At 37.5% G+C, this 25,820-nt stretch overlaps 1 protein-coding gene and 1 non-coding gene across 4 annotated transcripts in view; one reads left to right on the forward strand and one right to left on the reverse strand.

Moving 5' to 3' along the window:
- The window catches only part of KIAA2026 (KIAA2026 ortholog), a 129,847-nt gene extending 104,409 nt beyond the window's left edge, over nt 1-25,438 (forward strand). For all 3 annotated transcript variants that reach the window (XM_058695431.1, XM_058695429.1, XM_058695430.1), the window contains 3 exons: nt 515-630; nt 19,850-20,037; nt 21,139-25,438. In XM_058695431.1, the coding sequence (XP_058551414.1) occupies nt 515-630; nt 19,850-20,037; nt 21,139-24,767 (3,933 nt within the window). In that variant the 3' untranslated portion in view covers nt 24,768-25,438. The remainder of the gene's footprint in view (nt 1-514; nt 631-19,849; nt 20,038-21,138) is intronic.
- On the reverse strand, nt 17,540-17,677 carry LOC131492300 (U4 spliceosomal RNA). Its single transcript, XR_009251997.1, has one exon. It is a non-coding gene; the product is annotated as a U4 spliceosomal RNA (small nuclear RNA).
- Nucleotides 25,439-25,820: the final 382 nt, after the last annotated feature.

The following is a 25,820-nucleotide window of genomic DNA, read 5'->3' on the forward strand; positions in this document are numbered from 1 at the left end:
AAATTATGACCACTTATCTGTTTGTCTGTGGTGGAAATATTTTTAAGTAAAAATAATTGTAAAACTTCCTAAGGAAGTTTGTTAAGACTGTGCTTGAATATAACAATCCTGACTTTTTTCTCTTTTTTCCCACTCTTTGGGATAATTACAAAAACTTTACAGAAGTGAGCCATATCATTTACATATTTAGTGAATTTTTATGAATGTTTGTATTTTTACATGTATTTAGAAATGACTTATTAAAATATTTACAGTTGACCCAATTAAAAACTTAAAAAAAAATTTTGTCTCCTTGTTTGATTAAATAGGTTTTAGATTTCTCTAGTAGAATTGAGAATCTTTAAAATATTATAAATTTATTACAGAATATTTTTCCTCTTTCTGCAACCTTCTAAAAAAGATATACTCATTTGATAAGTATTGGTGTTTTATTTTGTGTTTTACTCAGAAAATAAGGCTTGACATTCACTTTTAGATTAAATCTAAAGGATTTACTTTAATATTGTGTTTTTAGGGCAAATGGTATCATCGGAGGCAAGCTGTAAAAGAATTGCATGGTACATTGATACGTCTTTTAAATGAGTTGCTGCCATGGGAACCAAAGTTGATGAAAGCTTTTCAAAGAAACAGGTACTTTGAGCTTTATAACGTTTTACTTATTTTAGGGCTCTTAACTTGTGATTATGGGAAGATGTTCTGGAATCATTTGGTATTTTTCCATTGATTTATAATTCAACAGTTATTTTTGAGTGCCTGCTGTGTGCAAGGCACTTCTAAGCCCTGAAAAAGTAGTGCTGTTTAAACAGAACCCTACTATCTTGTAAAAATGAAACTGTACCTATTAAATAAGTCCCCATTTTCCTTCCCACCCACCCCTCACAACCGCCATTCTACTTTGTCTATATTATTTGACTGCTCTTAAGTACCTCATGTAATACACAGCATTTATATTTTTGTGTTTTTGTGACTATCTTCTTTCACTTAGCATAATATTGTCGAGGTTCATTCATGTTGTAGCATATGTCAGAATTTCCTTCCTTTTTAAGGCTCAGTATTTCATTGTGTGTGTATACCATTTTGCTTATTTATCTGTCAGTGGATGCTTGGGTGGTTTTCATGTTTTAGCTATTATGAATAATGTTGCCAAGAACATGGGTGTACAAATATCTCTTCAAGATACTGCTTTCACTTCTTTTGGGTATATACTTAGAAGTGGAATTGCTGGATCATGTGGTAATTCTATTTTTATTTTATTTGTTTTGTTTTGTTTTTATTTATTTGTTTATTTAAATTCAAGTAGTTAACATGAAGTGTAGTATTGGTTTCAGGAGTACAACCCAGTGATTCATCAATTACATACATAACACCCAGTGCTCCTTAATGCCCATCCCCCACCCATGGCTCCTCCATGAACCCTCAGTTTGTTCTTTGTATTTAAGAGTCTCTTATGGTCTGCCTCCCTCTCTGTTTTTACTTTATTTCATTTTTCCTTCCCTTCCCCTATGTTGATCTTGTTTGTTTCTTAAATTCCACATAAGAATGAAATCATATGGTATTTATCTTTCTCCAACTGACTTATTTCAGCATATTCAGTGTATTTAGCATAATACACTCTAGTTCCATCCATGTTGTTGCAAATGGCAAGATTTCATTCTTTTTGATCACAGAGTAATATTCCACCACCCACACACACATACACACAGACACACACACACACATCTTCTTTATCCATTTATTAGTTGATGGACATTTGTATTTGGGCTCTGTCCATAATTTGGCTGTCGTTGATAGCACTGCTATAAACGTTGGGGTGCATGTGCCCCTTTGAATCAACATTTTCATACCCTTCGGATAAATACCTAGTAGTGCAATGGTGGGTTGTAGGGTAGTTTTATTTTTAATTTCTTAAGGAACCACCATACTCTTTTCCAAGTGACTGTACAGTTTTCCATTCCCACCAACAATGCACAAGGATCCCAATTTCTCCACATCCTCACCAACATTTGTTATTTTCTGGGTTGTTTTTTTGTTTTGTTTTGTTTTGTTTTTGTTTTTTACTAGTAACCATTCTAATGAGCACTAGGTGGTATATTTTTGTACTTTTGATTTGTATTTACCTAATGATTAATAATATTGAAATAAAATGGGTATCTTTTCATGTGCTTATTGGTTACTTACATATCTTTGAAGAAATGGCTATTTAAGTTTTTTGCCCATTTTTGAATCTGCTTGTTGATTTATGTTGATTTTTAGGAATTCCTTGTATATTCTGGCTATTAATCCCTTATTGGGTATATGACTTGCAAATGTTTCCCTCCATTCTGTGTGTTATCTTTCTGTTTTGTTGATAGTGCCTTTGATGAGCAATTTTTGAAATTTTTCATGAGGTCCAGTTTGTCTTTTTTTGTTGTTGCCTCTGCCTTTGGTGTAATTCCCAAGAAATTATTAGTAAGTTTAGTAGTAAGTTTTGAAACCAGGAAGTGTGAGCACTCCAACTTTGTTTTTATTTTTCAAGATTGTTTTGGCTCAAGTCCCTTGAGATACCATATGAGTTTTAGAATAGGTTTTTCTATTTCTGTAACAAATACAATTGGGATTTTGATAGGGATTGCCTTGAATCTGTAGAGCCCATTGGGTAGTATTGACATCTTAAAAATATTAAGTCTTCTAATCCGTAAACATGGATGTGTTTCCATTTATTTATGTCATCTTTAATCTCTCTCTCCAGTGTTTTGTACTTTTCATTGTACAGGTCTCTCACATCCTTGATTAATTCCTAAATGTTTTATTCTTTTTTATGCTATTAAAAATGGAATTGTTTTAAGATGCTTTTCAGATTGATCATTGTTACTGTATAGAAATGCAACTGATTCTTGTGTGTTGACTTTGTATCCTGCTACTTTGCTAAACTCATTTAGTTAGTTCTATCAATTTTTTTTGTGGCTCTGTAGGGTTTTCTACATGTAAGATCATGTTGTTTGTGAAAAGATTATTCTTTTCAATTTGGATGCCTTTTCTTTTTCCTGCGTAATGCTTGGTCTAGAACTTCTTTTTTTTTTTTTTTTTAATGTTTGTTTATTATTTTTGAGAGAGACAGAGGCAGAATGCGAGTGGGTTAAGGGCAGAGAGAGAGGGAGACACAGAATCGGAAGCAGTTTCCAGGCTCTGGGCTGTCAGCACAGAGCCCGATGCAGGGCTCAAACTCACAAGCCATGAGATCATGACCTGCGCTGAAGTTGGACACTCAACCAACTGAGCCACCCAGGCACCCCTTGGTCTAGAACTTCTAGTCCTGTGTTGAATAGAAGTAGCAAAAGTGAGTATCTTTGCCTTCTACCCAAACTTAGAAGGAAAAGATTTCAGTCTTTCATCATTGAGTGTGATGTTCACTATGGGTTTTCCTTATGGCTTTTCTTATATTGAGATAGCTTCCTTCTATTTGTTGAGTGTTTCTATCATGAAAGAATGATGAATTTTGTCAAATGCTTTTTCTGCAATGATTGAGATGATCATGTGGTTTCTTTGCTTTCTTGTGTCAATGTGGTATGTTACATTAATCAGTTTTCATATGTTGAACTATCCTTACATTCTAGCAGTAAATCCCATTTGTTCAGGTCCTTTTGGTATGCTGCAGAATTCCATTTGCTTATATTTTGTTGAGGATTTCTGCATCAGTGTTTATAAGAGATACTGGTCTGGGGGAGCATGGGAACAATGGCAGAGTAGAAGGATCCTGAGCTCACACCATCCCATGTTTACAGCTAGATATCATCCACCCAAGTCAATAAATCAGAGAGCAATCTGAAGACTGGCAGACCAAACTCCACAACTAAATATAGAGAAGAAGCTGCATCTGAAAGTTTAGGGAAGTCCAAAATGTAGAGGGAGGCTGCCTGCAGGAGGGAAAGGACTGTGTACACAGAGAGGGTAAAGAAACAGGTACTTCTGCCAGGGAGCTCACAATGGGGAAGACTAATTCCCATAATGTTTGGCTTTAAAAACCAGAGGGGCTGAATTCCATGAGTTTGTAAAACCAGTGGGACTTGGAGCCTGGAGCTTTAAAAGTCTGCTGACTAAGCACTGGGTGAGCCAGGAGGGTAAGTGATAGCTGCTGGGTTCCTGCCTTTAAAGAGATAACAGCCTGTGCAGAGAGGCAACATAAAAACAGCAGTTTACACAACGCCAGGGGCAAACAGGAAACAGATCTGTTCATACTGATTTTAGACTTGGTGAACTTTTTTCAAAATGAGGAAGCTGGCAGGCACCATTTTCCTCCCTGACCCTCAGGATAAACATAGAACCAGCCATAGGAGACAAAGCTGCACAGATACCTGTAGCCTCGACCCAGTACTCAGGGCAAGTTTTGTTAAAGTTGCATAGGTACCCTGCCCAGACTCCAGGTGCATATCTGCTGCTGCAGGCCATGCCCAGCCATCATCTTGCGCCCAGACCAGCTTCACATCCCCCACAGCCATAGCGCTTTGAGAGATCCTGCAGAGGACTAGTGGCCCAATATAATTTCACTAACACCGATTGCCCACTTGCAGGTTCCCTGGTGAGCTCTCCCCTCTTAGAGCTGGTCGGCCTGAGTCCCACTAATACCACAGAGTAAGCATAGCCCACAACAGGCAGAGGGTCAGCGCAGACGACTGCTCTGAAAGGAAAAGTGATTTGGACATTACAGTAAGCAATACACATAGGACATTCTCCTGAAGCGCCAGGTTCTGGTGAATAGGGGACACTGCACTGCAGGACACTCCAGAACCTCCTCTTCATAAAGTCACTTCTTTCAAGAGCAGAAGACATAGCTGCTTTTCTTAACACAGAGAAACAGACCCAGAGAGGCAGACAAAATGAGGAGACAGAGATACTTATCCCAGATGAAAGAACAGGACAAGGCCACAGCCAGAGATCTAAGCCAAACAGATATAAGTAATATGCCTGATAGAGAATTTAAAGCAGTGATCATAAGGATACTCAGTGGACCTGAGAAGAGAGTGGAAGACATGAGTGAGACCCTTAATACAGAGATAAGGAATAATAAAGCAGAAATAAAGGGCTCAATTAGAAGCAAGAAAAATCTCAACCTAACCTTACATCTAAGGGAGTGAGAAAAAGAACAACAAACAAACAATTAAAATTGATAAAAATCTAGTCAGGCTTATCAGGGAAAAAACAGAAAGAACTCAAATAAAATCACAAATGAGAGAGGAGAAATAACAGCCAACACCACAGAAGTACAAATAATTATAAGAAAATATTATGGAAAAACTGCATGCCAACAAATTGGACAATCAAGAAGAAATGGATAAATTCCTAGAAACCTATAAACTACCAAAACTGAAACAGGAGGATATAGAAGATTTGAACAGGCTGATAACCAGGAAAGAAATTGAATGAATAATCAAAAAATTTCCAACAAAAAAACTCCAGGACTAGATGACTTCATAGGTGAATTCTACCAAATATTTAAAGAAGAATTAATACCTGTTTTACTCAAACTATTCCAGGGCATAGAAAAGGAAGGAAAACTTCCAAATTCATTCTATGAGGCCAGGATTACCCTGATAACAAAACCAGGTAGACACACCACTAAAAAAGATAACTACAGGCCAATATCCCTGATTGACATATATGTAAAAATCCTCAACAGATACTGACAAACCAAATTCAACAATATATTAAGAAGATCATTCACCAGAAACAAATGTGATTTATTCCTAGGTTGTAGTGGTAGTTTAATAGTTGCAAACCAGTCAATGTAATACACCACATCAATAAGAGAAAAGATAAGAACCATAGGATCATTTCAGTAGATTCAGAAAAAGCATTTGACAAAATACAACATCATTCATGGTAAAAAACCTTCAACAAATTTTTCTCCCTAAGGTCAGAAACAAGACAAGGATGTCCATTCTCACCACTTATTCAACATAGTACTGAAAGTCCTAGCCACAGCGGTCTCAGACAACAAAAATAAATAAAAGGCATCTAAACTGGCAAGGAAGAAGTAAAACATTCATTATTTGCAGATGACATGATACTATATATAGAAAGCCCAAAAACTCCACTAAAAAAATGACTAGAACTGCTAAACAAATTTAGTAAAGCCACAGGATACAAAATCAATATACAGAAATCTGTTGCATTTCTATACACCAATAATGAAGCAGCAGAAAGAGAAATTAAGGAATCAATCCCATTTACAATTGCACCAAAAATAATAAGATACCCAGGAATAAACCTAACCAAAGAGGTAAAAGACCTGTACTCTGAAATCTATAAAACAGTGATGAAAGAAATTGAAGACACCAAGAAATGGAAAGACATTCCATGCCCAAGGATTGGAAGAACAAGTACTGTTAAAATGTCTGTACTTCAAAAAGCAAGTTACACCTTTAATGCAATCCCAATCAAAATACCAATAACATGTTTTACAGACCTAGAACAGGCAACCCTAAAATCGCATGGAATCACAAAATATTCTGAATAGCCAAAACAGTCTTGAAAAAGGAAAACAAAACTGGAGGCATCACAATTCTGGACTTCAAGTTATATTAACAAAGCTGTAGTAATCAAAACAGTATTTATTGTACTGACACAAAAATAGACACATAGATCAATGGAATGGTATTGAAATGGAAATGAACCCACAGTTTTTTGGTCAAGTAATCTTTGATAAAGCAAGAAAGAATATCCAATGGGAAAAGGATAGTCTCTTCAACAAATGGTATTGGGAAAACTGGGCAGCAACATGCAAAAGAAGGAAGCCGTATTCCTTTCTTACACCATACACAAAACTAAATTCAAAGTGGATTAAGGACCTAAAGAGAAAAAATAAATTATTGGAACAACATCAAAAGACCCAAAAAGAAAAAATAAATGTTTGGGACATTAAAAAACCTAAAAAGAAAAAATAAATTATTGGGACAACATCAAAATAAAAAGCTTCTGCACAAGGAAGGAAACAGTCAACAAAACTAAAAGGCAACCTACTAAATAAGAGAAGATATTTGCAAATGACACATCTGATAAAGGGGTAGTATCCAAAATATATAAAGAACTTATACAACTCAAGAACTTATACAACTCAACACCCAAAAAACAACCCAGTTAACAGTAGGCAGAAGACATCAACAGACATTACTCCAAAGAAGACATCCAGATAGCAAAGAGACCTATGAAAAGATGTTCATCATCCCTTACCTTCAGGGAAATGCAAATCAAAACTACAATGAGATATTGCCCCACACCTGTCACAATGGCTAAAATCAACAGCATAAGATACAACAGGTGTTGACGAGGTTGCAGAGAAAGGGAAATCCTCTTACAGTGTCAGTGGGAGCAGGTATTGTTGAAAACAGTATGGAAGCTCCTCAGAAAGTTAAAAATGATGATCCAGCAATGGCACTACTGGGTATTTACCCAAAGGATACAAGAACACTAATTCAAAGTGATACAGGCATCCCTATGTTATAGCAACATTATTTACAGTAGCAAAGATACAGAAGCATCCCAGGTGTTCACTAATTGATGAATGGATAAAGAAGAAGTGGCATACACACACACACACACACACACACACACACACACACACACACATATACATACAATGGAATATTATTCAGCCATAAAGAAGAAGGAAATCTTGTCATTTGCAGTAACATGGGTGGAGCTAGAGAGTATAATGCTAATCAAACTGTCAGAAAAAGACAAATACCATATGATTTCACTCATGTGGAATTTAAGAAACAAAATAAGCAAAGGAGAAATCTATCTATATCTATATATCTACATCTATATATAGAAAGAGACGGACCAGGAAACAGACTCAACTATAGAGAAAAATTGATGGTTACTACATGGGAGGAGGGTAGAGGATGGGTTAAAAATGTGATGGCGATTATGGAGTGCACTTGTAGTGATGGACACCAGGATGATGTATTGAATTGTTGAAGCACTATATTGTACATCTTAACTAATATAACACTAATTGTTAACTCACTGGAATTAAAATGGGACAAAAAAGAAAAAAAAAGAGATACTTGTCTAGTTTTTTTGTAGTGTCCTTGTCAGGCTTTGGCATTAGCGTCATGCTGGCCTCAAAGAATGAATTAGGAAGTTTTTCTTACTTTTCAGTTTTTTGGGGGAAAAGTTTGCAAAAGAAAGGTATTAGTTCTTAAATGTTTGGTAGATTTCACCAGTGAGTGCATTAGATCCAAACTTTTCGGTGTTGAGAGACTTTTGAATTAATGATTCATTCTCCTTTAATAGTTACAGGCATATTCAGATTTTCTGTTTCCTTGTAACTTAATCCTGGTAGGTTTTTGATTTTAGAAATTTGTCTATTTCATCTAAATTATCCAATTTGGTGGCATACAATTTTTCATAACATTCTAATTATTATTTTAATGGGATTGGTTGTAATGGCCCCACTTTTATCTCTGATTTTCCTAATTTGAGTCTTCTCTCTTTTTTTTTTCTAAGTTGATCTAGATAAAGATTTGTTAATTTTGTTGATCTTTTAAAAGAAGGAAATTTTGGTTTCATTGATTTTTCTCTATTGTTGTTCTATTCTCTATATTGTTTACCTCTGATATCTTAGTTCCTTCCTTCCATTAGCTTTAGGTTTAGTTTGTTTTTCTTTTTTGAATTTCTAAAGTTATAAAGTTAGGTCGTTGATTTGAGATGTTTCTTGTTTTTTAGTGTAAACATTTCTTTATAGCTCTAAATTTCCCCCTTAGCACTGTTTTTCCCCCCACTGTGTCCCATCGTTTTACTATGTTGTGTTTTCATTTCCATTTATGTATAAGTATTTTCCAGGTTTTTTAAAATAATTTCTTCCTTAATCCATTAGTTGTTTAATAGTGTGTTATTAAATTTCCACAAATTTGTGGATTTTCCAGTTTTCCTTCTATTATTGATTTCTGACTTCATATGTGGTGTACATTCTCGGAAGAAACAGACAAGCTCAAAATGTCAGTTAGTGATATGTACTATGAAGAAAATTAAATTACGGTAAGGAGAATAGGAAATGCCTGGTTTGGATGAGATGATGATTGCTCTTTTGTAGGGTGTCAGGGAAAGCTTCCCTGATGAGTTGATATTCAGAGACCTGAAATAAATGAGGAAGAGAGCCACATGGATATCTGAAGGAAAAGAAGATGCAGAAGCCCTAAGGTTGGCCTCATATTTGGCATGTAGAAGAAATGCAAAGGTTCACAGGTGTATCCAGAGCTGAGTGAGTGAGGATTAAAAGGCTAAGAGTCAAGATATCAGAGAAGTATAGGGAACAGTATCCAGATCATGTAAGTCTTAATGGACTTTTGTTTTTACTCTGAAATAAGACACCATTGAATGGTTTTAAGCAGAGGAAGGACCTGATCTGACTTATGTTTTAAAGCACTCACACTACCTGTCATGCTGAGATTAGTGTAGTGGGATGACAGGGAAATCAATTACAAAAAGCAATAATCCAGGCAAAAACAAAAACGATGATGGCTTGGAACAGGATAGTGGTTACTGGTCTGTAACCCTCTTAAGGAGTTTCCCTGGTGTAATCTGAAACTGGCGTCTGTATTCAGAGGGCAGGGAGAGACCAAAGGAAGAAACGGGCCACTCCAGGTGCGTAGGTGGCAGGTTGAGTAAGTAAAAGGAAATTACATTTGATAAGGCTTGTCTTGAGCAGCAGCAAGACAAATGGATCTCTGCACCTGCCCACCAGATCTTAAAAGTTCATATAAGGAGGCCTTACTTAGATGCAATCACATATATATCGTGTAGGTATTTTCAACATCACATCACTATCTCAAGGCTGTGTTCTTGGAGCAGTCTCTGGGGGGCAGGAAAGGCAAGTAGAACCTGCATTCCAAGGGTGGGGGAAGGAATGAGAAGCCTTTGAGTGCCTGGGTCCAACTCATGGGTCAATTGGTGGTCACCTGTTTTTCATGATTCTCCTTAACAGCTATTCAGATGGCAAGGGGTGGTTGGATTCTGGGTGTATCTTGAAAGTAGGATAGGTAGAATTTTCTTAAACATTGGATATAAAGTGTCAAAAAAAAGAAGAAGAAGAGGAAGAGTAAAAAGATGATGTTCTATTTTTGGTCTAAACAACTGGAATAATGGAATTGCCATTAATTTAGATAAGGGAAACTAAAGGAGTAGCAGGTTTGCAGGGCAGGGATTCAGGAGTTTGGATTTCAACATGTGAAGTTTGATATGATTTTTAGACATCTAATTGGGCTTAATTGAGTAGACAGTTTAGTGTATGAGTCCCTGTTCAAGGGAATAAACCAGACTGGAGGCATAAATTTAGGGTTGTCAAGATATAGATTATATTTAAGCTATGAGACTGGTAGAAATCACCTAGAATGTGAGCATAGATAGAGAAAAAGAGAGACCGGGCCCTGGGGCATTCCAACATTTAGAGATGGTGGAGAGGAATAGGACTCTTCAGCAGAAGAGACTGAGAAGGAATGTTCAGTAAGGTAGGATAACCAAGAGAAAGCGGGGTGTCTTGGAAGCCAGGTAAAGAAAATAATTTCAAAAAGGAGGGCTGCTTGTGATAGATTGAAAAAGATGAGGCCTGAGAATTAATTTTGAATTTGGCAACATGGAAATCATTGATGACCTTGATGAGCTGTGTTGGTAGAGTAGTGGGTAAAAGTCATAGAAGTCTGTTCAAGAGAATTAGGGGAGAGGAAGTTTTATCATAAAGTGGAGCAGATAAATAGGGCAGTAGCTGGAAGGACAAGTTGCAGTCAAGAGAAGGTGCTTTGGTTTTTTGTTGTTGTTTGTTTTAATTAATGGGGAAATAACTTTCTGTATACTGGTGAAAATGATCTAATAGGCAAAAATGGACTCAGGGAAAGGAAGAGACATTTGGTAGAATGATATTATTGGATAGATGAGAGAGGATGCATAAATGGAGGCATTAGCTTAAATAGGAAGACAGAATATGAGTACAAATGAAGGTCATAAGTGGCAGATGAGATAAGAGCATATGAAAGTTCTTGTCTGCTTCTATTTTCTTCTTCTTTTTTTAATGTTTATTTTTGAGAGACAGAGAGAGAGACAGACAGACAGACCGTAAGCAGGGGAGGGGCAGAGAGAGAAGGAAACAGAATCCGAAGCAGGCTCCAGGGTCTGAGCTGTCAGTACAGAGCCCGACACAAGGCTTGAACTCACGAAGTCAGATGCTTAATGGACTGAGCCACTCAGGTGCCCCAGCTTCTATTTTCCCTGTAAATAAAATAAAACAAAACAGCTGAGACAAAGAAGAGGGCTGAGAAGGGAGGAATTTCATACAACCCCCATGAAGATATTTCTAAAAGGAGATTAATTTTACAATTATTCTATGTGCCACACATACTGTGAGGTAAGTACTATTATTATCCCCATTATACAAAAAAGTAAACTGATGCTAGAAAGTTTAAGGTGCTAGGTGCCTGGGTGGCTCAGTTGGTTAAGCATCTGACTCTTAATTTTGGCTCAGAACATGATCTCACAGTCATGAGATTGAGCCCTGCATCAGGTTGTGTCTGAGAGAGGAGCCTGTTTAGGATTCTCTCTCTCTCCCACTCTCTCTGCCCCTCCCCCACTTGCACGCACTCATTTGCTCTCTTTCTTTCTTTCTCTTTCTCTCTCTCAAAATAAATAAATAAGCTTAAAATAAAAAGAAAGTTTAAGGAGCTTCCCCAAAGTCTCACAGCTATTAAGTGACAGAGGTGAGACTTAAGCTTCAGTATACTTAAATAAGAATTTGTAGTAAAAATAAATTGGAGAATGTATGTTCAGATCTTTTTCAATGTTTATTTATTTATTTATTTTGAGAGTGAGAGAGAGAGAGAGCAGAGAGAGAGAGAACAGAGAGAGAGAGAGAATCCCAAGCAGGCTCTGCTGTCAGCACAGAGCTCGATGCAGGTCTCAAATCCCACAAACCTTGAGATCATGACCTGAGCCAAAATCAAGACTCGATGCTTAATGGACTGAGCCACCCAGGCACCCCCATTTCTTTTTTAAACAAAATGAAATAAGGTAAAGGTTAGTGGTAGAATAGAGAAATTCAGTTGAAAGCAAGAGGAATAATAGAGGATCTCTAAATTATGTGTCTTTGGAAATGTTTTCATCTCTCCATTGTTTTATGGAAACATAGCTATTATATTTTTATGTGAAAAGGATCTCTGAGAGATCACTTTTCAGCTTTCTGTGTTATATATATATTATATATATATAAAAGAGGTCCCAGTAGTTCATTTTTGCTTTTAATTCCCTTGCCTTTGGGGATGTATCGAGTAAGAGATTGCTACGGCTGAGGTCAGAGAGGTCTTTTCCTGCTTTCTCCTCTAGGGTTTTGATGGTTTCCTGTCTCACATTCAGGTCCTTTATCCATTTTGAGTTTATTTTGGTGAATGGTGTGAGAAAGTGGTCTAGTTTCAACCTTCTGCATGTTGCTGTCCAGTTCTCCCAGCACCATTTGTTAAAGAGACTGTCTGTTTTCCATTGGATGTTCTTTCCTGCTTTGTCAAAGATGAGTTGGCCATACGTTTGTGGGTCTAGTTCTGGGGTTTCTATTCTATTCCATTGGTCTATGTGTCTGTTTTTGTGCCAATACCATGCTGTCTTGATGATTACAGCTTTGTAGTAGGGGCTGAAGTCAGGGATTGTGATGCCTCCTGCTTTGGTCTTCTTCAAAATTATTTTGGCTATTCGGGGACTTTTGTGGGTTCCATACAAATTTTAGGATTGCTTGTTCTAGCTTGAAGAAAAATACTGGTGCAATTTTATTGGGATTGCATTGCATGTATAGATAGCTTTGGGTAGTATTGACATTTTAATAATATTTATTCTTCCAATCCATGAGCACAGAATGTTTTTCCATTTCTTTATATCTTCTTCAATTTCCTTCATAACCTTTCTATAGTTTACAGCATACAGATCTTTTATATCTTTGGTTAGGTTTATTCCCAAGTATTTTATGCTTCTTGGTGCAATTGTGAATGGGATCAGTTTCTTTATTTGTCTTTCTGTTGCTTCATTATTAGTGTATAAGAATGCAACTGATTTCTGTACATTGATTTTGTATCCTGCAACTTGGCTGAATTCATGTATCAGTTCTAGCAGACTTTTGGTGGAGTCTGTCGGATTTTCCATGTATAATATCGTGTCATCTGCAAAAAGTGAAAGCTTGACTTCATCTTTGCCAATTTTGATGCCTTTGATTTCCTCTTGTTGTCTGATTGCTGATGCTAGCACTTCCAACACTGTGTTAAACAACAGCGGTGAGTGGACATCCCTGTCGTGTTCCTGATCTGAGGGAAAAAGCTCTCAGTTTTCCCCATTGAGGATGATATTAGCAGTGGGCTTTTCATAAATGGCTTTTATGATCTTTAAGTATATTCCTTCTACCCCGACTTTCTCAAGGGTTTTTATTAACAAAGGATGCTGAATTTTGTCAGATGCTTTTTCTGCATCGATTGACAGGATCATATGGTTCTTTTCTTTTTCTTTTCTTCTCTTTTCTTTTCTTTTATTAATGTGATGTATCACGTTGATTGATTTGCAAATGTTGAACCAGCCCTGCAGCCCAGGAATGAATCCCACTTGATCATGGTGAATTATTCTTTTTATAAGCTGTTGAATTCATTTTGCTAGTATCTTATTGAGAATTTTTGCATCCATATTCATCAGGGATATTGGCCTGTAGTTCTCTTTTTTTACTGGATCTCTGTCTGGTTTAGGAATCAAAGTAATGCTGGCTTCATAGAATGAGTCTGGAAGTTTTCCTTCCCTTTCTATTTTTGGAACAGCTTGAGAAAGATAGGTATTATCTCTACTTTAAATGTCTGGTAGAATTCCCCAGGGAAGCCATCTGGTCCTGGACTCTTATTTGTTGGGAGATTTTTTATAACTGATTGAATGTCTTCACTGGTTATGGGTCTTTTCAAGCTTTCTGTTTCTTCCTGTTTGAGTTTTGGAAAGGTGTGGGTGTTTAGGAATGTGTCCATTTCTTCCAGGTTGTCCAGTTTGTTGGCATATAAGTTTTCATAGTATTTCCTGATAATTGCTTGTATTTCTGAGGGATTGGTTGTAATAATTCCATTTTCATTCATGATTTTATCTCTTTGGGTCATCTCCCTTTTCTTTTTGAGAAGCGTGGCTAGAGGTTTATCAGTTTTGTTTATTTTTTCAAAAAACCAACTCTTGGTTTCATTGATCTGCTCTACAGTTTTTTTAGATTCTATGTTGTTCATTTCTGCTCTGATCTTTATTATTTCTCTTCTTCTGCTGGGTTTGGGGTATCTTTGCTGTTCTGCTTCTATTTCCTTTAGGTGTGCTGTTAGATTTTGTATTTGGGATTTTTCTTGTTTCTTTAGATGGGCCTGGATTGCAATGTATTTTCCTCTCAGGACTGCCTTTGCTGCATCCCAAAGCATTTGGATTGTTGTATTTTCATTTTTGTTTGTTTCCATATATTTTTTAATTTCTTCTCTAATTGCCTGGTTGACCCATTCATTCTTTAGTAGGGTGTTCTTTAACCTGCATGCTTTTGGAGGTTTTCCAGACTTTTTCTTGTGGTTGATTTCAAGCTTCATAGCATTGTGGTCTGAAAGTATGCATGGTATGATCTCCATTCTTGTATAGTTATGAAGGGCTGTTTTGTGACCCAGTATGTGATCTCTCTTGGAGAATGTTCCATGTGCACTCGAGAAGAAAGTATATTCTGTTGCTTTGGGATGCAGAGTTCTAAATATATCTGTCAAGTCCATCTGATCCAATGTATCATTCAGAGCCCTTGTTTCTTTATTGATCCTGTGTCTAGATGGTCTGTCCAATGTTGTAACTGGAGTATTAAAGTCCCCTGCAATTACCACATTCTTATCAATAAGGTTGCTTATATTTGTGATTAATTGTTTTATATATTTGGGAGCTCCCATATTCAGCACATAGACATTTATAATTATTAGCTCTTCCTGATGGATAGACCCTGTAATTATTATATAACATTCTTCATCTCTTGTTACAGCCTTTAATTTAAAGTCTAGTTTGTCCGATAGAAGTATGGCCACTCCAGCTTTCTTTTGACTTCCAGTAGCATGATAGATAGTCCTCCATCCCCTCACTTTCAATCTGAAGGTGTCCTTAGGTCAAAAATGAGTCTCTTGTAGACAGCAAATAGATGGGCCTTGTTTTTTTTTTTTCATCCATTCTGATAACCTATTTCTTTTGGTTGGTGCATTTAGTCCATTTACTTTCAGTGTTATAGAAAGATATGGGTTTGGAGTCATTGTGATGTCTGTAGGTTTTGTGCTTAGCGATATCTCTGGTATTTTGTCTCACAGGATCCCCCTTAGGATCTCTTCTTGTAGGGCTGGTTTAGTGGTGACGAATTCCTTCAGTTTTTGTTTGTTTTGGGAAGACCTTTATCTCTCCTTCTATTCTAAATGACAGACTTACTGAATAAAGGATTCTCGGCTGCATTTTTTTTTTTTTTCTGTTCAGCACATTGAAGATTTCCTGCCATTCCTTTCTGGCCTGCCAAGTTTCAGTAGACAGATCTGTCATGAGTCTTATTGGTCTCCCTTTATATGTTAGAGCACATTTATCCCTAGCTGCTTTCAGAATTTTCTCTTTATCCTTGTATTTTGCCAGTTTCACTATGATATGTCATGCAGAAGATCGATTCAAGTTACGTATGAAGGGAGTTCTCTGTGCCTCTTGGATTTCAATGCCTTTTTCCTTCCCCAGTTCAGGGAAGTTCTCAGCTATGATTTCTTCAAGTACACCTTCAGCACATTTCCCTCTCTCTTCCTCCTCTGGAATCCCAATTATGCATATATTATTTCGTTTAATTATGTCACTTAGTTCTCTAAGTCTCCCCTCATACTCCTGGAATTTTTTATCTCTCTTTTTCTCAGCTTCTTCTTTTTCCATAATTTTATCTTCTAATTCACCTATTTCTCTCCTCTGCCTCTTCAATCTGAGCTGTGGTCGCCTCCCATTTTATTTTGCAGCTCATTTAGAGCATTTTTTAGCTCCTCCTGTTTCTTAGTCCCTTAATCTCCATAGTAATAGATTCTCTGCTGTCCTCTATACTTTTTTCAAGCCCAGCAATTAATTTTATGACTATTATTTTAAATTCATTTTCTGCTATATTGCTTAAATCATTTTTGATCAGTTCGTTAACTGTCGCTACTTCATGGAGTTTCTTTTGAGGGGAATTCTTCTGTTTTGTCATTTTGGATAGTCCCTGCAGTGGTGGGGAACCGCAGGGCTCTTCCACTGTGTTGTCTGGAGTAACTTGTGTTGGTGGGCGGGCGCAGTCAGACCTGATGTCTGCCCCCAGCCCACCGATGGGGCCACAGTCAGACTGGTGTGTACCTTATCTTCTCTCCCAAGGGCAGGACTCACTTGGAGTGGTGTGGCCCCTGTCTGGGCTACTTGCACACTGCCAGGCTTGTGGTGCTGCTTCTATGGGATCTGTCCTATTAGCCGGGGTGGATCTGCAAGGTGCACAGGGGCGGGAGGGGCGGGCATAGCTCGCTTTGCCTTCAGTGGTCCCCTTTGGGAGGGGTCCTGTGGCACCGGGAGCAAGGCAGACTCTTTGGAGGGATGGATCCGCAGAAGCACAGCGTTGGGTGTTTGCCCAGTGCAAGCAAGTTTGTGACGGGCACTGGTTCCCTTTGGGATTTTGGCTGGGGGATGGGCGAGGGAGATGGCGCTTCCCAGCGCCTTTGTTTCCCGCCAAGATGAGCTCTGTCCTCCGGGGTTCAACAACTCTTCCTCCTGTTGTCCTTTAGCCCTCCCGTCTCCAAGCAGAGCTGTTGACTTATAAAATTCCAGATGTTAAGTCCCACTGGCTGTCAGAACACACTCCATCCAGCCCCTCCGCTTTTGCAAGCCAGACCCAGGGGCTCTGCTTAGCCAGCGAGCCGCCCCTCCGCCCGGCTCCCTCCCGCCAGTCCGTGGAGCGCGCACCGCCTCGCCGCCCTTCCTACCCTCTTCCGTGGGCCTCTTGTCTACGCTTGGCTCCGGAGAGTCCGTTCTGCTAGTCTTCTGGTGGTTTTCTGGGTAAATTAAACAGATATGGGTGGAATCTAGGTGATCATCAGGACACAGTGTGCCCAGTGTCCTCCTGCACCGCCATCTTCTGAAAAGTCCCTTCATTTGTTTTTTAGATTTCACATGTGAGTGTAATCTTACGGTATTTTTCTTTCTCTGACTTATTTCACTGGGCAGAATATCCTCTGGGTTCATCCATGTTATCGCAAATGGCAAGATCTCATCCTTTCTCATGGCTGCATAATGTTCCAGTGTGTGTGTGTATGTGTGTATGTGTGTGCATGTGTACACATAATATATACCATGTCTTCCTTATCTGTTTGTCTATCGATGGACATTTAGGTTGCTTCCAAAGCTTGGCTATTGTAAATAATGCTGCAGTGAACACAGGGGTGCTTATTTCCTTTATAGTGTTTTTGTTTTCTTTGGGCAAACACCCACTAATGGAATTACTGGATCATATGTTATTTCTATTTTTAATTTCTTTTTTTCAAAAATTGCCAGTGCTGACTATATTTTAAATCATCCTGGCAAGATATTGGGAAAAGTTTTCAATTAGCAATAATCATGCCTCAGATAAACCTCATTGGCTATGATACTGCCACTGTGCAAAGCTTCTATCTTTAAATTTTGATAAACCTTCATACTGTTTTCCACAGTATCTGCCCCAATTTACATTCCCACCAACAGTGTACAAGGGTTCCTTTTTCTCACCAACTCTTGTTACTTCTTATTGATTTTAGCCATTCTTACAGGTGTAAGGTGATATCTCATTGTAGTTTTGATTTGTGTTTCTCTGATGATGTTGAGCATCTTTTCATATGTCTCTTGGCCATCTATATGGTCTTTAGAGAAATGTCAGTTAAGGTCCTCTGCCCATTTTTTAATCAGATTGTTTGCTTTTTGGTATTGAGTTGTAGAAGTTTTGTTTGTTTTTTTTTATGTTTTGGTTAGTAACCCTTTATTGGATACATCATTTGCAAGTATCTTTTTCCTTTTATTAGGTTGCCTTTTTGTTTTATTGATTGTTTCCTTCACTGTGAAGAAGCTTTTTATTTTTGTTTAGTCCCAGTAGTTAATTTTTGCTTTTGTTTCCCTTGTTTTAGGAGACAAATCTAGAAAAATGTTGCCATGCTGATGTTAGAGAAATTACTGCCTGTGTCCTCTTCTAAGATTTTTATAGTTTCAGATCTCACATTTAGGTCTTGATCTATTTTGGGTTTATTTTTATGTGTGGTATTAGAAAGTGGTTCAGCTTCATTCTTTAAATTTTTTTTTTTTAACATTTATTTATTTTTGAGAGAGCATGAGCAGGGGACGGGCAGAGAGAGAGGAAGACACAGAATCTGAAGCAGGCTCCAGGCTCCAAGCTGTCAGCACAGAGCCCAACACGCAGCTCGAACTCACGAATCACGAGATCATGACCTAGGCCGAAGTCGGATACTTAACCCACTGATCCACCCAGGCGCCCCCAGTTTAATTCTTTTACATGTGGCTGTTCAGTTTTCCAAGCACCATGTATTGAAGAGACTTTTCCCCATTGTATATCTTGCCTTTTTTGTCATAAATTAGTTGACCATATAAGTATAGGTTTGTATCTGGGGTTTTTATTCTGTTCCCTAGATGTGTGTATCTGTTTTTGTGTCAGTACCATACTATTTTTTTTAATGTTTATTTATTTGTGAGAGAAAGACAGAGTGCGAGCAAGGGAGGGGCAGAGAGAGAGGGAGATAAAGAATCCGAAGCAGTCTCCAGGCTCTGAGCTGTCAGCACAGAGCCCGACATGGGGCTCAAACCCACGATCTATGAGATCATGACCTGAGCCAAAGTTTGACGCTTAACCCACTGAGCCACCCCTGTGCCCCATTACCATACTGTTTTGATTACTTCAGCTTTGTAGTATATCTTGAAATCTGGAATTGTGATTCCTATAGCTTTGTTTTTGTTTCTCAAGATTGTTTTGGCAATTCGGGGTCTTTGTAGTTCTGTACATATTTTAGTACTGTTTCCCCTAGCTTTGTGAAAAATGCTGTTGGTATTTTGATAGTGATTGTCTTGGAATCTGTAGATTGCTTTGGGCTGTATGAACATTTAATAATATTCTCCCAATCCATGAGCATGGAATATTTTTCTCGTTGTGTCATCTTCAATTTCTTTCATCAGTGTTTTAAAGTTTTTAGAGTACATGTCTTTCACCTCTTTGGTTAAGCCTATTCCTAGATATTTCATTCTTTTTGATGCAACTGTAAAAGGAATTGTTTTCTTAATTTCTCCTTATGCTATTTTGTTATTAATATATAGAAATACTATCAATTTCTGGGTATTCATTTTGTATCCTGCAACTTTACTTCATTCATTTGCTGGTAAAGTGTTTAGGATTTGATTAACTTTTTTAAACGGCATTTTTTACTATATTATAATCAGTAATTATGAAAATATTTCAAATCTATTTTTGTCCATGCAGCTAGAAAAAAAAAATTTACCTTTCTCTCATTTAATAGGTCTAATAGCATTTAAAAAGACAAATTGGTGGTATATTCAAACACTGTATTCTGAAGTTATAAATATAATCCTTTCTGGTTTCTTATGCCTACCCCCTGGGTTTTCTCTTCTTTAATGATACTTGTTGGTAAGACTGAACCAAGCATCTTAGACACACTTGAGATTAAAACATAGCTTTTAGCGACTTAATTGAAAATATTTCAAAATAAAGTTTAAATTATTAACAGTTAGTTTAGCTTCCAAGAGTTTAAGATGTATGTGTTGTTTGTTGGGCATTTTATTTCAGGAGCCGCCTAAAGAAAGACTACGATGATTTCAGAAGACAGCCTGATCATGATAAATTTACTAGAGAACTGTGGACTACTGAAGAAGGTGAAGGAGATCCTGGAAAAGAATCTCCTAAAGTAGAAATTAGTAAGTCTGTAGAGGTGACAGAACCTTTGGATATCCTGGAGAAAGATAACTTTGATTCAGGTAAGTATTAAAACTTTCTTTAAATCAACACTAAAACCACAAAGAGAAGTTTTACTATCTTTGGTGGAGATAAAGGTTAATCTGGTTAATGATGTGTATTAATTAGGAAAATCTGCCATGTTTTGAAGGTGTCCTGTGTCCTTGTAAAGGTTCCTTGGAATCATTACATTTCTAGGAGTTTCTGGAGCCAGTGCCTGCCTCCAAACTGTAGGCGTGTCTTTGCTCATTATAGACCACACATCTTTAATATACAATCCCTCTAAAATAAGTTCATCATCTTCTTTTTATTGTTACTATTTTTGAAGCACTGTTTTTGATGTTTGATTTAAATGGAATTTGACAAGTCCCTAATCTGGGAAGATTTTTTATGAGGAATGACCAAGGTTGATGGCCTAATGAGACCCCAGAGTGGACATATCATCATAAGGGGGCTAAATTAGATTATCTATAATTCATTTCAGTTTATCAGATTATATTATTCTTTAAATCTAGTTAAATAACTTTCTTTAGTTATATAATAGGTTAGTGTGAAAATTTGTGGTTAGTAATTTTTTAACCTGTTGTTTTTCATGTCCTTGGTGACTTGGAAAAGAGTAGCTTCTCATCAACCCAGTTTGACTGATATGAACATAATTTTTTTACTGTAGGAATAATTAACCCCAGAAACTCCTTTAGAGTCTCTGAAAATTAGAATGGAGAACTCTCTTTGATTTCATGATTTCCTTATCTAGAAGAAAAGAACTAGACTGTATTCCTTTTCAGATCTAAATTCTGAGCTCTAATTGCTGGCCTGAGTATCTCTTTAAGAGATGTAAATTTTCCTTTGTGTTTGTATTGCAGCAGACTTAGCAGAGTTTGAACAAAAAAAAATTCTGTCATTAATACATAGTTGGGAATGGGTTGTGCTATCAAGATTGCCATGTCAAAGATCACCTTACCTTAATTTTCCAATCAGGGTGCTGAGACTTTGAAATCACCCTGTAGTAGATTTCTTAATAAAGTTCCAGTTCAAAGATTGACTTGCTTTTTTATAATTGGTCTTATTATTGCTATTCAGTTGCTGTTTTATTTAAACACAGTGTTTGCTTTTATAATTTTCAGATGACATGAAACTGTCTGAAATAGATTTTCCTATGGCCAGAAGCAAGTTGTTGAAAAAGGAATTGCCTTCTAAAGATATTGCAAAGATACTGCCTAAAACACTTAAACGACAGTCAAAACAAACTAATTATGTGGATGATAGCACAAAAGATCTTTCCCCAAGGAAGAAAGCAAAGTTAAGCACAAATGAGACAACAGTTGAGAATGCAGAAGGTGAGGTGCAGATTGACTATTTGAATGAATTCAAGCCTACAGAGCCACTGTTTCCAGAGTCGTTTGCCTCAGTGGATTCAACACCAGTATCTATTCTCCAGAAAGGGACCAAACCTATTCAGGCCTTGCTTGCAAAGAATATTGGGAACAAAGTGACCTTAACAAATCAACTGCCCCCTTCCACAGGTAGAACTGCTCCTGCTTTGGAAAAACCAGTTATATCTCCTCCAGAAGCAAGTCCTATAAAGCCAGCATTGACCTGCCACACCAGTACAAAAGGTCCTTTACAAATGGTATACAAAGTGCCCTGTGGCCAGTGGTTGCCCATAGATCTCCATAACAGCTCTGTAAAGATTCAGATGCAACCTGTGCTAGATTCTAAAACAGGAGAAAAAATCATGCAACAGGTTCTCATTCTGCCTAAGAATTTTGTGATTCAGCACAAGGAAGGGAAAGCAGTTGCAAAAGAAGTACCGCCACTTCAACAGAAAAGTACAGAACAACCTTGTTCATCTTTCCTACAGACAACAAATGTAAACTCTTCTTTAGCATCAGTTCTTGTCAGCTCAGCAGGAACTGTTTCTACCCAGCTACCTAATATACTTTTCAATAGGACAATTACACCTTTGTCAAATAGTGATAGGCCACAACCTTTGTCACCTGTAACCTCCATAAGTAATTTATTAACACCACCAGTTAAGACTAGCCAGAGTGAGTCAGGAAAAGTCAAGAATGCAGTTTCAGCAGCCACATTTTCCCAGCCCATTGTTTCATCCACCATTTCCTCAACAGTTCAGCCTCTGTTATCAGCAACAACACTAAGTGGATCTACAAATCCTGGTAGTTCCCTCAACTCTTTTGCACAACAAACTCCTGATTCTTCTGAAGTAAAGCAAGAACTGAAAACTGTGTGTATAAGAGATTCACAGTCAATTCTTGTTAGGACACGAGGTGGGAACACTGGAGTTGTAAAAGTACAGACCAGTCCAGATCAAAATTCACCCAATAACTTATCTTCAAGTTCAGTTTTCACTTTTGCTCCTCAGCTTCAGGCATTTCTGGTACCCAAATCAACAACTTCATCATCCTCTGTTTTTTCACCCTCAGTTGGAGTGACTACTACATCTAGTCTCCCATCTTTTAGCCAAACATCAACTTCTGATTCCATTCCATCTGGCTTTAATCCATCAGTGGGAAAGAATCTCAAGCTTACATTAGGCCAGTCTTCCTGCGGTGGTAATTTGGGCCACATGATAGATAAAGCTTCACATATGCCGCCTTCTCCCTTAAAGTCCTCTCTTTCTTCTGGCACTCTACTATCATCAACAGCAAATAATTCAGTAAATGTAATTAGTATATCAACAGGAAATTTTGGACAAACCAGTACGAATGTTATTCATACTCCAAATAAACAACAGGGAGATTATTTCACAAAAAGTTTCCCTGTTACAAGATCAGAAGCAACAGCAGCAACAAATGGCGATGTGATCAGTGCAACTGCAGTTCACAAACTTATGCTGGTGTCAGCTCCATCTGTTCTTTCTTCTAGCAGTGGAACTGCAATTAATGTGACACCTGCACCAACATCTACGGGTGTTTCTGCCCAGAAATTAGTTTTTATTAATGCTCCAATTCCCAGTGGCACTTCAACTCCAACTATTGTGGCAGAACCATTAAAACAAACTCTTTCTCCCCCCTTGAGTAAAACATATGTTAAGACTCCAGAACAACCCCAGATAGTACTAATTCCATCAACAGTGGGAGCACCAATAAAAATAAATTCATCACCAACTGTATCTCAGATAAAAGATGTGAAAATTGGACTAAACATAGGTCAAGCAATTGTAAACACTTCAGGCAGTGTGCCACCTATACCATCAATTAACATATTGCAAAATGTAACCCCAAAAGGAGAAGAAAAAAGTACCAAGGGCTATGTTTTGCCATTGTCAACAAGTAGTAATTCAATTCCAGTAAGCTCAAGTTTTGTGAGTCAAAATATTACTCCTCTTAATGAATCAATGGTTTCTGCAACAAGAGCAGTAAACATGTTTTCAGTAACAGGAGCAAACGTGTCTTTGGGTTCTCTTTCAGTGACCTCAGCCTCTGCTTCCGTTGGGACACGACCTCCTGTTTTAGTCAGTGGAAATGATACCTCTTCAAGAATTATGCCTATTTTGTCAAATAGACTTTGCACGTCAAATCTCGGAAACACTGTGGCTATATCAACTGTGAAAACAGGACATCTTGCATCATCTGTTCTGATTTCAACTACACAACCAACAGTGTCTCCTAAATGTTTAACATCAGCTTTGCAGATCCCTGTTACTGTTGCCTTACCTACACCTGTGACTGTATCCCCTAAAATAATCAACACAGTTCCACAAGTGGCAACTGTACCAGGAGCCACATGTTCTATATCTCTTTCTAAAAGACAATCTCGGACTTCTGTCCAGATTCAGTCACCAGGGATTTTAACTACAGTGCCAACAAATATAAACACAAATAAACCTCAAACTGAATTGCCATCCCTTTCACAAAGTCTAGGTAAAGTAATTAATATTTCCAATTTTGCTTCTCTGCCAAACCAGCAAATGTCCTCTGCTTTAGTAAAATCAACCTCAAGTTACAGTTCTGCTCCTGGTGGCTCTGCCATTCACACTGCTACAGCACCATCAAATGTGAATAGTGTGATAGGGGGTCAGTTCAGTGAACCTTATATTCAAAAAATAGTCATCAACACCAGTACACCTTTGGCACCTGGTACTCAGATCATGATTAATGGAACCCGGTTTATTGTCCCACCACAAGGTCTTGGAGCTGGTAGCCATGTTCTTCTTATATCTACTAATCCAAAATATGGACCTCCCTTAGTTCTTAACAGTGGCCAAGGCCTTCCGGCTTTATCAGTAGATAACCCTGCCCAGATCACACTAGCATCAAATAATTCTTTAAGTGGGCAACCTGTGAAGCATTCTCTAAGAAGTTCTACAAAAATTATAAACTCTCTTGGGAATGTCAGTCCTCTACCCACAGTACATACAACATCACAGATCATAAACACAACTGCTAAAGTGTCTGTTCCACTTCCCGCACCAACAGTGTCATTGGCTTCAGTAATTAAGTCTCCTCCAGCTACTCTTTTGGCTAAGACATCTTTGGTTTCTGCCATTTGTTCTACTAATCCTCCACTGCCAAGTAGCACATCAGTATTTCATCTGGACACATCAGTCAAAAAATTGTTGGTTAGCCCAGAAGGAGCCATTTTGAATACCATAAATCCTCCAGCATCTAAGGTTTCTTCTCTCTCCTCCTCTCTCTCTCAAATTGTTGTATCTGCTAGTCGAAATCCTGCCTCTGTCTTCCCCGCTTTTCACTCATCTGACTTAGAGAAGCCCAACACAGCTGCATCCTGAATTTAGACTAAATGAGCCAGTTTTTAAATAATGGGGCATTGTTTTGACTCCCATAAACATTTTAACTTTATTATACTGTTGAAAACATACTATACATAGTTCTGTGTGTTTTAATGTATCTTTTCATTAGCTTGCAACAAGGCTTTGTTTCCTTTGGGAGAAAAAGATCTGTTCCATTTAACTCATTGGTATGAGTATGTTTTCCAAAGTTGTTTAAAATAGACAGAATCTACCTGTCTGTATTGCATAGATTGGACAAAGTCAAGTTTCACTAGTTCGTAGTAGGCTAGCTCTTTGCACACTTGAATTGACATGTTTCTTCTTGAACTTGGACTATGGCAGTGTGTATCAACAATATTGTATTCTGTGTCATTAGTGAAATCTTGTTTTTGTTTTCTGTAAAAATATAAATAAATGTATGTATGTGTGTGTGTGTATACACACACACACATATATTTATGCATTGTGAAAATGCAGTCCATGTTGTAAAATTGTACATATTCCTAAATCCCTAACAACCTGTACTAAACTATATGTACAAAGAACTATGCTGTCTTATTTATGTTTTGTTTACATAATGTATAGTTTTTTAAATATTTTAGTAATTTTGGACCAGTGAACTGTTAGCAACAATGCAGAAGAATCTGCATGTAATAAACTGAGTTGCTGTATTTCTTTGTTTGAATACCATTTTTAAACTGCGTTCTTGTTCCATTGAAAGAATTGTTCCATTGAAAGAACTGCGTTCTTGTTCCATTGAAAGGAATTAAGGGTGGGAAATTTGAATTAATGGCTAGCATTTGTACAAGGTTTTACAGTTTACAAACTTTACTTCATATATCTTACTTACTTTTCACAGTAGTCTTGAAAGATTAAGTGATGTTGTCCGAGGTCATCCAGCAAGTGGGTGGTAGACCTGAGCCATTAGTTGAACCTGATGCTTTAAATTTCCATGATTGTACATTACTTCTATTATAAAATTTCACTTTGGATTTCATTGTTTTAAGTTTTTTGTCTTATTTCACCACCAAATTCCCCATTGATTAAGTAATC

The sequence above is a fragment of the Neofelis nebulosa genome, chromosome 12, assembly GCF_028018385.1.
Source record: "Neofelis nebulosa isolate mNeoNeb1 chromosome 12, mNeoNeb1.pri, whole genome shotgun sequence".
NCBI classification, from domain to species: Eukaryota; Metazoa; Chordata; class Mammalia; order Carnivora; family Felidae; genus Neofelis; species Neofelis nebulosa.